We start from the raw sequence: 12610 nt of genomic DNA on the forward strand, positions 1-12610 counted from the left end.
TTTTTTCTAAAAAAGACCACATAACTCACTTCTTTAATATACACACAGCTCACATTCTGGCGCTGACAGTGAGTTAGCTGCTGTGTGACCTGTGGTGCACAACAAGCCACTTCATCTTTTGCTGCCTGTTTGTAAATACCATGATCTTAAACATCTCACCTCCCTTACAGAGGAGATGTACAGATTATTCAAACACCGCATCACAAGCATTTTGAGAACCTCTGCAGGTTGAAGTGCTTCAGCGGAACAACACATGCTGCATGGGAGGCATCAGTTTTCTTCCTGGCAATCCCTATCTTCCACTAATAATATATTTATTTTAAAAAGGGTTCTTGCAAGTATACCTAATTACATAGATACTTTTCAGCTTCACCTTCTGCCTTCTACTCAGAGTGAGACACCACCTTTACAGGTACCCTTAGCTGATTAATTACAATTGTACAGAAAAAGATGGACCAGTAAAGTACCTTCCATTGCCTTTTTACTTTGGATGTATATCACTGTAACACTTCATAGTTTACTGTGTCCAACAAAATTTGATGAAAAAGGAATCATTGGACTTTTCAAAGATGGTAAACAGAGACTGAGTCACCACTTAGCAGCTTAGATGCAAATATACAACTTCTTAGCAAAACAGGCTTGGTTTTATTGTGAAAATTAAACTTAATCTTTTTTTTTTTAATGGCTATGAAATCAGATGGCCTGACTCCGTGAAGTCATATGAAAGATGTGGCTTTGGAAAACTGCTCAAAAATATACTTTAAATCATGTAAAACTTTGAACTATGGGATGCATTCAGGTGTAATGGATTTACCACATTTTATTATTAAGGAATAATGATTTCTATCTCTCCTTAAAAGGTAATTTGTTCAATTAAAGAGAAATCATCAAACCAAAGATCTCTGAATTGAAAACATCCCTGGAAATTTTGTAATTATGTATTTTACCCTATTTCCTGAGGAAGCAGAGCTTAGGTTATTGCACTGTCTGTCACTATCAACAAACAATTATAAAGGGATAGAAGACTGAACTAATAAATACCTGTGAACTTCATGGAAATTGCTGACCTATTAAAGAACCACAGAATCATTTCAGTTGGGAGGGACTTTCAGAGGTCATTGGGTCCAGTCCCTGCTCAGAGAAAGACTGGGGTTATTTGAAGCTGTTTGTCACTTTGTGGAAAGAAAAGCCATGGAAGTCTGGGGTTATTGCAGGATGTTGAGGGTTAGCAAATGTGGAAAATACATTTATAAGATGTGAAACTCCATCCATCTCACTACTTGTGCAACAAGTTGTTATAGCTAAATACATACATTTCAGCCACACAAACTATCTAGTTTTTCCATCTAATTTTGTGCCTTTAACAACATTTTCTGTCTTTTGCCTGTTGCCTTCCTGACCCACGTGCTGCAGCAGACTTATGATTATTTTCTTCCCACACTCAGCTTGAAGGTGTTCACAAGAGCCACTGATCACCTGGTTCAACTGGAAGGTCTCTGATTTGCAATTGCCTTAAACTAGAGCGCCTAGAACAATGGTTTTGATTCTTTGGCTCCCTAAATAAGGTCTCCTGGGATCCATGTTTCACTCTTTAGGTACAAAGCAAGCCAGGCAGCACTAGCAATGGGGCAAATCATCAGAAAGACCATGAACAAGGGAACAGGGAGCTTCTGACAATAATGAGAGTATTTTAACCACTTTTATCACTGTAGTACCAAGTGTCTCTGATCATGAATATGGGACAAAGGAGAAAAACTGTGAGAGACCAGAAGAGGCTGCCTGAGTGGGGAAGGAAGCCTGCTATAACTGTGGGTGTAGTCCCATGAGTGCAAACTCAATGTCTTGAGGAAGCACGGTGTTGCCACAGAGGCATGTTTGCATTAATGTATATTCATCCAGAAACATAGTAGAGTAAGCTGCACAAGCAGCAACCCCTGTTTTGTGCATCTATATTAAGGGTATGTGCTGGTGTAATTGCCCTTCTGTCATTAAATGGCTATAAATTTTCTTAATTATAGACACAGCCACCTGCACGCATTATGCAGCACCATAAGTGGTGCTGGAATTAAGTGTAGAGACTGGCCAGGAGAGGACATCTCTGAAGCTGAAGCCAGGGCAGCAAATGGAACCAAGCAGGAAGCAAGATTTCCTGAAGCAGCTGAGGAGCAGGGAGGAAATAAGCAGACTGGCAGAAACTCTCCTGGTCTAGATGATTCTGCCATGGGGCAGAGGGTGGGTTAAGCATCCTCCTTCCTCCCTCCAACCCAGTTTTCTGTGGCTCCCTCCTACAGTTTTCCCTGCGGTGGCCATCAGGCCCTGCTGAAGATGTGGGGTATCCCAGCGCAGGGCAGCAGCAGCGCAGGGTGAGCCTCCCCGGCTCCACCACGGCCAGGATCTCTCACCTGGAAGGCAGAAACACAGCAGAGACACGGGGCTCACTCTGGTTCCTAAAGGCTCAGCCTGGCACACAAGCAGATGAACACCGGATTGCGAATGTTTTAAAAATAAACAGCCTGAGTTGGATTTATTTTTAAATTTCAGGGAGGCTCGGGAGCAGGTCAGCCTCACAAAATGAAGCCCATTTCTTCAATGGCATTTTAAAGACGATAGCACCTCTTTAACTTCATCTCTCATTACGATGACTAATGTGGAGAGAATGCTGGGAGGCTGCAGCCAGTCCGACAGCCCTACTGACCCTGAGAGCAGGCAGTAAGGGATCTCCTCTGCCTACTAATCTACACCCAGACCTGGAGGATGAAATCCTTTGCCCAGGTGCAGCTTCACCAGATTCTCCAGTGCTTTGTGTGGGCACAAGGGCCAAGAGGGACGGGATTAGTTGACAGGATAGAGGCCTAAATTTAGACAAGATTCATTAAGTGGGTGTAGGAAATGAAACGAAGGAGTGGAAAAGGAAGGACAAGAATAAAAGCGATAGGAATGGATACATAGACTGTATTCATCATGTTCCCGCTCGTGATCTTTTTTTTTTAAAAAAATATCAGTAACCCTTGCCAGAGATTTGCCCAACTCTCCTTCACAAGGAATTTGCCATCAGAACTACAGCAGACAGGAATCACTTGCAGAGGGATGTGGCTGTCGAGGATGGGGAGTGCAGTGCAGAAACAGATTTATTAAGAAAAGAGAAGGTATTTATGGAACAGCTGGATAAGTAAGTGATTGGATATCAGTGCTGGAGTAGAGGCTGGGTGAAATGCCGGCAGCAATGATATGGCCAGGTGGTTATACAAAATGTGACTGTCCTTTCCTTTAAAGGACAGAGCTTTTGTCTTGTACTGGAGAAAGGTGAACGGCAGAAAGTTTCAGGAGGGAGTGGCGATGGGCCAGAAATATTCAGCAGAAGTATTCTTCACATAGTTGGGATAAAATATTAGCATATGTTGACATCTGGACTTCACCTTAGTCTTGGCAATTAATAAGATTTCTATTTCCCATCTAGAAACAATCAAATCACAGTGCTACAATCACTGGCTGATGGTGTAAAATGCCTACTATTTAATTATTTCAGAAATGCATTTGAGATTATTATATACATATACTTAAAATTTATTCCCTCTTAAATATAAGTACCTGAATCAATTCTCAATAGATTTTTTTACAGCTATTTTCACAAAATATAAATACATTTTCACATGTCTTTTCAGAACATTATAAAGTACTTCAGTCCATATTGTACCTGGACTCTGAAAAGATAAAGTTCACTTAAATTAGGAACATAGAATCAAGTGCTTGATTGCAATATGCCATGGTCACAAATTGACGATACACCGTTCCTGTGTCCAGTTACTGATGGGAAAATTCCTGCCTCTCTTTTCCATACCATCCTTTCTACAGCAAAGGATTTGTACAGATGCATTTTGCACGACTTCTGCTCCTCTAAAATAGTAGGAGAATTCAACAGTTTTTGAAAATTAGCTACCTTACAATGAGCTGAAGTTCAGAGAAGTTTTTGTATATAAAAGAATGTTTTTAATGCTTACGATAACATCGGTTTATGGTTGACTTGAGGGACTCGTTCTTTGCAGTAGTGAAATTGTTTTCTTCAGTTGCCCCTTGCCCACAAACACAGTGTCCGTGGCTGAAGAATCCGGTAATAACCTGTAGCCACCTTCTTGTTGTGACATACTGGTTTGTCCTGTCTTGGGGATCACTTGTAGAGGGAGGACAGAGGGATGAGTTTAAACCTGTGTATGATTTAAGAGGTTGGAATGGAAGTCATTAGGAAAGAGCAATTGTTCTGGGAGGTAATTATAGGGAAAGACTGGCGGTAGGGAATTCAAAGTTTAGGACATTAAGAAACTAAGGATATGTGCATCAATCTCTGTCTGGACCTTTGTCCTAATCCTCCCCCCCCTGCCTTTTGCTGAGATATTGTAAACCCAGGTTTAGCAGATTTGTCATGCTTCTGCCTGGGTCAATAGCAACAAACCATTTCCGGCTTTGGAAATAATTTTACTTTAAACAGCTTTTAAAAATTGAGAGGAACAACAGGGAGAGTCAAAATGTACTTTTTGGAAGGCAACCTAACTGTTTTTAAAATCTGATGTTCCCACTAACATCCTCAACTTCCCTTATTTTTCCTCTTTCTAGCCCTGGATTTCTACCACTTAAGGCAGGGCTCCAGACTTGGAAATTATTTTCCTCTCCTGCCCACCCCTGCTGACTCCTATGTTGCTGAGAAGGGGCCAGCTGGAGCCCAGCCAGGCTGGACTTGTCCCCCAGATTGGTTTTGATTTGCTCATTTTATAAACTAGAAAAATAAATAAACTGTTAGTTCATTTATCCACTTGCAGTCAGAGCAGCACTGTCTGCCTGGGTACATTTTCAGTCCCTTCAGGAGGCCCAATCTCACGTGCCCTGAGCCCTTCCCTTCAGACACTGTCCTGCTGCCTGTTTCCCAGGACCGTGAAGTAAAAACGAGCCTGTTTAATGCATCTCTTCCAACTACGCTTTAATCCCTAAGTGAATCTGCTTCCTTCGTTGCTCTAACCCCAAACTGGACCAGCCAGGTGTCATTTATTCATCTGCACCCCTGCCTTCTCCTTCCATCACAGGAATACAGACAGGTCTCTTCCCTGGGAGGGACTATGTCCTCCATACAAGGCTCATGAAAAATAGCAGCATCCAGGCGAGAAACAGTCCTGTTGACAACAGATTTCTCTTTCCTCTCTCCACACATCATACAAGCATGTCCTTTATTCGCCCTCCCGTGCCCTACCGGGGCGGCAGCCCGGGGACGAGGGGCAGCGGGGTGCGCTCTCAGGGGATGGGGCGAGCCCCGAGCAGGGCCCAGCTCCGCCAGGGCAAGTGCCCCCGGCCCGGCCGCGCCCTGGCTGCAAGGCGGGGGCACCGCGCTGGGCACGGCCTGCCAGGCCCCGAGCCCGCCATCAGCCCCGCACCCAGCCACGCACACGCGGGCCCGGGTGCACGGCGGGAAACGTGCCCGTAGCGGGCACGGGAGCCGTCGGGGAGCCGCCGGGGCGCAGCCGGGGCCCAGCGGGTCCCCGCGCCTCGGCGGGGCCGGGGTCAGGGCCGGCCCACAGCCCCTCGCCGGGCCCCGCCGCGGGGGGCGCCGCCCTCGGCCGCGAGAGGGCGCGCGGTGGCGGCGGGGCGCGGGGGGCCGCGGCCGGGCTGCGCGGCGAGAGGCTCCCGGCAGAGGCGCGGGCGGGCCCGGGCCCCCGCCAGGTAGAACCGAGCCGGGCCGGGCCGGCGGCAGGAGCGGGGTCTCCGCCGCGGCGGCCGGGAGGGGCCGGCGGGCAATGGCGGGCAACGGCGACCGCGCGGGGACCCTCGACGGCGGCGCTCCCCGAGCTGCGCGCAGGTGGCGGCGGCCTGCGGGGAGGCCGCGTCGGCGCCCGGGCCCGGCCCCTGTGGCCCCGCCCCCCCGGCCTCCTGTGGCGGCGGCGGCGGCCGCGGCTGCTGTTCCCGGGGCGGCCGCGGCGCTGCCTCCCCCTCCCCGGCTCGCTGGGCTGCCCCTCATGCGGATGTGACATTTCACGGCGTTACCGCAGCCGCCATTTTGAGACAGAGCGCTGGCGGCGGCGGAGCGGCACCAGCGCGCCGGGGCACAGGCAACGGGGGCGGCCCGCGGGCCGGGAGCAGCGAGCCGGGCGTCGGCCAGCGGCTGTGCCGGGGCGCTGGGGGGGGCGGGAGGGCAGAGGAGGGGCCCCGCGGTGCCTCCCCGACTTCGCAGCGCCGGGGACACCTCGCCGGGGGAGGGGGAAGCGCCGGGCGCCACCGCCGCCGGGCCCTGACTCCTGGTCTCCCGTCCCCCCCTCCCCTCCTCCCGGTCCCCTCCCCTCCGGCCCCCGGGGAAGCCGCCACCCCCGGCCGGTCCCTCCTCCCCACCCCTTTCCCCCGACCGGGAGCCGCCGCCGAGATTGGGCGAATAGCGAGCAAATACGTGCGCGTCTCGCTGCCTCCGCCGGCTGCCCGCTCCCTGCCCGCCGGAGCCCAGCCGCAGCCCCCCGAGGCGGGTGTCCAGTCGCGGCCGCTGCCAAGGCCCCGCCGCTCCTCCGCCCCTTCCCCTCCCGACACAGGCCTGCAGCCCCCAGCGGGAAAGGCCCAGGCCGCCGCCGCCGAGCCCCAGCCCCAGCCCGACATGAACCACCATCAGCAGCAGCACCAGAAGCCCGGGGAGCAGCAGCTGAGCGAGCCCGAGGACATGGAGATGGAAGGTAAAGCCGGGGCCGGGCAGGGCCCCGCGCCCTCAACTCTGAGGAGAGTTTCCTCCCCCCCGCCTCGCCCCCATGCTTCGCTGCCGGCTCCCGGGGCTTCCCGGGCGCCGCGTCCCCCGCGGGGAGCCCCCGTCCTCCCTCCGCCGTAAACACGCGCCCGGCCCTCTCCTCCCTGGCGAGCGGGGCCGGCCGCCGTTCGCCGTCCCATGCCCGGCCGCGACCAGCCCTGGCAGCCGGCCCCCCCCTCCCTCCCGGGGCGCGGGGAGCTCTGCCCGATGGTGCTTCGGCGGGAGCGGGGGGACGCCGGGGAAAGTTGCGGCGATGAGGAGCGGTGCGGGGCCGGGGGAGGCGGCCCGGGGGGGGCTCTGCAGGAATTTGCATCGCGGGAGGGGGAGGGTGCGGGGGAAGCGCTGCTACAAAAGGAGACCCGCTCCCCCGGGGCGAGGCGTGCGGCCGTGAGCCCGGACCTTCGGCCTGGCGGGGACCGGGAGCCTCCCGCCGGGGGCGGCCGTCGGGAGGTGAGCGGGGAGGCGGGGGGGGGGTGGTGGGGGCGCGCAGCCGCGCCCCGAGGGGGGGCCCGGCCGTGGCGGGGGGGGTGGTGGTGTGTGACGGGAGTCCGCCCCGAAGTAGTTGTGATTTTGGGGAGAGGGTTTTGCCTTCCGCGGGGGAAGGGGACGCGGCTGTCCCGAGGGCTGCTCGGCCCCCGGGGCTGCCGGGCGGCGAACGGTGGGCAGCGGGGCCTAGCCCGGCCCGGCCCAGCGCCGGCGTCCCCCGCTCCCGCCGGCGGGGTGGGCGGTGGGCTCAGCCCTGCCCTGCCCGGGGCCGTGCGGGGCGGCGCGGCGGCTCGGCCCGGCCGCTCATTGTATGCAGGCAGCCACGCTGCTCGCCATTTTTAATTAACCCTCCTTTGAGGGTTATTTACAGAAACCGCTGCCGGCCGGGCCTAGTGCGGGGTCGGCGGGCAGCGCTGGCCATGTGTAGCGCCTGCACAGCCCTCGGCCCGGATCCTGCACCGTCATGCAGTTGCGCTGGTTTCATAAAGGAGGCACTACATTTTCAGGCTTGTTCCCTGCTCCCGTCCGGTGTGGTCTCCAGTGGTGCCTTTAGCAATTTTTTTTTTTTTTTTTTTTTGCATTGTGTTGTTATTTTTACACACCCTCTCCCCCCTTTGAACGGCACCTTCTGTCTGAATTCAACGATGTAAAATTATTTTGGGCAAATGTACGGGATTTTGTTCCGTAAGGAAGGACAGCCTCAGTGTGCTGCTCGTACCGATGGTATTTGACTTGGAGGTCAAAACCACCAACTACCTAAATATCGTTTAGAATGCCTGGCTGTGAAGATGCCAGTTCTGTTACAACCGTTTTAATCAACAGTGACATAAGTATTCACCAACGCGAGATATTTTGCTTGAAAACGCGACAGTTGACTTAGCAAATGTACCTTTCTGCTAAATAATAGCCATAGAAATCAGGAGGAGCAAAGGTGTTTTAGTGGAAGTTTGTCACGGTGACTGTGAGATTACCTTTCAAGATTAGAAGGTCATTACATAAAGCCTTGCTTTCTTAAACACAAATCTCTGTTTCATAAAATAATGGCTGAAACTTACTTACTATCGGAGGGACTGGTTTTTGTTTTGTTTTAGAAAAATCTCCAAACTGGTGTTTATATACTGTGTGACAAATATGTAAAAGGAGGTGATTTTAAAATATACCTCATATTTGTATGCATACAAATATTAACATCTTGTGGGTTATATTTTCCAGCAGATTGTTTGATAGCCTTCAGCAATCTGCTTTTTTCCAATATCCTTTTCAAGTCCTTTAGAATATTGGCTGTATTTAATGTTTTAATTTTTATTTTTATGGGCTCGATGCTCTACCATGCTGGGCACACTGTGAAATGCTGAACATTTTTATGCAGTGTGAAGGTGTCATGAACTTCTCTGGATTGCATCCCCTCTGTCAGCAGGGATACAGGAGTCCAAAATACATGCGGGAAGTCCCTTTGATCCTTGTGGAAATCTTATGCTGGTGGCCACCTCCATTTGAGGGGTGAGGAAAGAGTCTCTGTGTGTATCAACATCAGAGCACTGAGAATACAGCATTATCTCAGAAATCTATTTGAGATCTATTAGGCCGCACGCAGCTGATTCCGGGTGATATTATGAACTTTCTAATTTGCGAGAGTTTACAGAACTGTCCACTTATGCAAAAACAAAACCAAGAAAGTTTAGCCTTTAGAGGTTTTTTTGCAATGCTTGATTTTTCTTGAGGAATGTGTTAAGTTTACAAAATTGCAGAGATCAGATTATTGTTAACTTTTATTAAAAGTTGACGTGATGGGTATATATGCATTTAGTGTGTAAAACAATGTTCATCATCTTAATGTATGGGTGTTTGTGCTTTCTTGAGAGATGCTTTCAAGCAGTGAGGAAAATGCTTAATAACATGTAGTTAGCTTAATTTTAACATGCACAGAACAGTGTCGGATGCCATTCTTCAGTGAGTGATCATGTTAGATTTAGGAGGTATGTGAAGAATGCGCAGTGGAAAATTGCACATCTTGAATTATGTGAAGGTTTGCTTATTCTGTGTACAGCTATACTAGATGAACAATTTTTGATGAGTTAAATAACCATTTCAGACGTAGCAATAAAAGCGTGGAATTAAATTCTTTAGGATCAAATCAGATACAGTATTTTGAGTGTGTGCCCTCATGGCCCTGTTTTTCTCCCTTTCCTTTCTCTTATGACTAATTTACTCTTCCTTGATGACCTTATGGACACTCCGTGTAAATGAAAGTAGTACTAGACAGGGCTATCGGACTTCAGGAGGAAGGAAGACATTCCCTTTAGAAAGAAAAATTAATCTCTGCATCACGAAGGAATGAAGCAATGACGGCCTTGATAAGGGGTGGGTACCTGCTCAGCAGGACCAGGTGTGATGCAGGCTCACCTACTTACAACACTTAGCTAGAATGCTGTGGTGTTACAAATCGCCTCTTTGTGTATTTAGTCTTCTGTTACCTGTGGATGTTGTTTGTAATCAGCTTTAGTCTTATGGAGGCTTGGCAGTGGCGATACATGGACAGAGAAACATCAAATTTATGAGAACTGTCAGAAGAGGTTGGCTGAAGGCAGCCGCTTCCCTGGCTGAGGGTACAGTTGGACAAACGAAGTGTTTGCTGCCACTTGTTTTCATCTTGTGTGCCCTGCCAGTGGGTGGGCTAGTGCACCTCCCCGTGACTACGAAGTGATCAAAATTAAAAACAAAAAGTGGGGGTTTAAAATGTAGCTTAGGTTTTCAATTTGGCTCACCTTGCAGAATGTGGTGAAGGTTTGCCATTGGGATGGGAAGGAACAAGAAGGGCTGCTGGAGGTGGCATGGATGCTGGCAGTTTTCTGCCCAAATTCTGCCACTAGTTATGGATTTTATGTGCACCCTTCATCCATTGCTGTATAAAAGTGTGTGATTCTGGCTGCCGTGGCTGCCTTTGGGCCGAAACAGAGTGGGAGCGTGCAGAGAAGCCATTGGTGCCCCGTGTTTTAGATAAATTAACAGTTTGTGGTGGTGATTAGTAAATTATCCTGTAGAAATTCTGAAGAGTTTATTTGTATACTAAATAAACTTAGTGGAAAAAATTAATAGTTTTTCTGTACTGTAAGGAGGGTATGTAGGTTGCTTTATCATGCAAAGAATTATGGCTGTTTAGTTGCTAGAGAGTTGCTCTATGAAGTGTAATGAATCCAAGTCCCAATGCTTTATATATGCTTCTTCTGTAACATCTTTTCAAAAATGTGTCTGAACTTCAAAGAACTTGGCTTAATACAAATTTACATATTTCATAAAGTTCTTTCATTGGAAAGTCTAATTTGTAGCTTAATAACTGTAAGTTTCCCTTGTTTATAGTTTGAATCTGATTTTTTTGTAGGTCCAGCCTCTGCCCTTAGTTATGTATGTACATGTGTTTTGCATTATGGAAGTTTCTTTTCCGAAGTGGCCAGCACAGGCTTATCAAGACCACGTCACAGTCTGCGAACACACGGTGACTGGTAGTTCAGGTTGCACGCTTGTGTTCTCCTTGTGTCAGGTCTGCAGCCTCTCAGGCAGTGCTGTCTTTTAAGTTTTTCCCTAGTCAGGGCAATTTAAAGTTGAGATTTGAATTCCAGGATGATGCAAGATATTTATGAAGAATAAGGAAAAAAAAAAAAATGTGTTGAGGTGTATGTGTATGTATGTGAAAAGTTTAAAACTGCACTTTTCTGCAGTTTCCATACAATTAAATGTGTTGCTGCTCATTCCTGTTTTGCTCACTACTGACAGATTTTACTAGATTTCTGACCCACTGTGTAATACTGGTCTCAAGTACTGAACATTTTTTTGTCTGTCTTCTGAATGCTTACTTCCTTCCCATATTTTGTCCTCATTAGTATTCTCAATTCCTGGCAATTTAATATCATTTGCATACATAACTCGGTGTTAATTTCTTTTTTTGCCTGCTTCCATGCCTTTTTCCTGAAGGCCTGCATCCTTTTCTTTCTCTGAGCTCCTCCACTCACTTCTGTATTGCTTCTAGCCAAGTGGTGATAAAGTGAGGCTGTATGTTTGAGAGGAGAATATGCAGACTAAATTCATCATAAGACTGTGGGTATCTGCTTGTTTATATGTTCTTCCTGCCCCTTCCCGGCTCTAGCCTTGACATTTTTCCGTGAAATAGATGATGTTCAAGTGAGGGGAGACAGAAACACTGATGCAGCAGACAACAAGCAAGATTAAGTTAATTCTGAGGTTATACCTAGAGCAAAGAACCAGGCCTGGCCTCCTCTTCTTTCCAGTAATGATAACATTTAGTACCTCTGGAAACAGTGTGCTTAGCCTTGCGAAGAGATGCGCATTGTGTCGTTCTCAGATAGCTGCTTCATGCCAACTGAGAAAGCGGCATCGGTGACTTTTGAGGAGTGCTAACTATGTCTAGAGTTTCTTCTGTGCATTCTTCATGAACTGGTTGCTCAATAGGTCATCAGAGTTAGTAAACTTTCTCTGAAAGAGAAGTGGAAATAGTGAAATAGTGGAAAATGTGTGTAAAACTCAGAGGGAAGTGTAGATAGCGTGCTATTCAGGATGAACTATATATATCAGACTTCCTTACTCCACTCCAGTTGTTCAGTGCTATTGACTGAATTCAGAAGAGAAGTAAAATCCTCTCCCTGTCATTACTAGGTAGTTATACTAGGTAAAGCAGCAAGTTGTCTGTGTAAAAGTAATACAAGCCCAGACTTTAAAAAAGCGAATGGAGATAGTTGAGACTAACTGAATTGGTTTCATTGCTGCAGAATAATTTATCACAAGAAAATCTAAACAGTGCATCCAGTCTGTAGCAGTTAAACCAGTTTAGCCAGTACATCTTGCATGACATCATTCGATATTTGGGGTAAGGGTGAAAATGAACTGGTTTAGAGCTTGTGAAGCATTCAATTTTTCTTAAATTATAATGACTTTAAAATAGGGCATTGTTTGCTTTAGTATGTGCTTTGAGGTGTCTCAGATCAATTGCTTTAACTTTGCATCTGGTGGCTGTAGAATGTTGATTGTGAAGGATTAGTAATCCCTAGCAAGTGTGCTTTTTCCCCTCAAATACATATATATATTAATATATATATAATATCTGATGTGTTCTAGTTTGACATTACCAGCAACAGCATTAACAGTTATTATAAAGTGTCTTGGCAAGTAGAATAGGGCTGGAGACTAGCTATCTTATTTGTCAGTTTATTAAATATGCAGTCTTGAAACTTTTTTTTATTGGTCATTTAATATAATGTATTTTTCTCTGGTGGTTTTAGTGTTTTAATCTGATACACTAGCAAAACCAGTGAAAGTGCACCTAATTGGTGGCAGTGGCTGTAGCATGAT

The 12610-nt window shown here is 48.1% G+C and overlaps 1 protein-coding gene across 1 annotated transcript in view; it reads left to right on the forward strand.

Moving 5' to 3' along the window:
- Window positions 1–6009: 6009 nt before the first annotated feature.
- The window catches only part of USP7 (ubiquitin specific peptidase 7), a 73921-nt gene continuing 67320 nt past the window's right edge, over window positions 6010–12610 (forward strand). Inside the window, exon 1 of the mRNA XM_074841506.1 lies at window positions 6010–6695. Coding sequence (XP_074697607.1) covers window positions 6620–6695 — 76 coding nt within the window. The 5' untranslated portion in view covers window positions 6010–6619. The remainder of the gene's footprint in view (window positions 6696–12610) is intronic.

Source organism: Strix aluco, chromosome 15 (genome assembly GCF_031877795.1).
Source record: "Strix aluco isolate bStrAlu1 chromosome 15, bStrAlu1.hap1, whole genome shotgun sequence".
NCBI classification, from domain to species: Eukaryota; Metazoa; Chordata; class Aves; order Strigiformes; family Strigidae; genus Strix; species Strix aluco.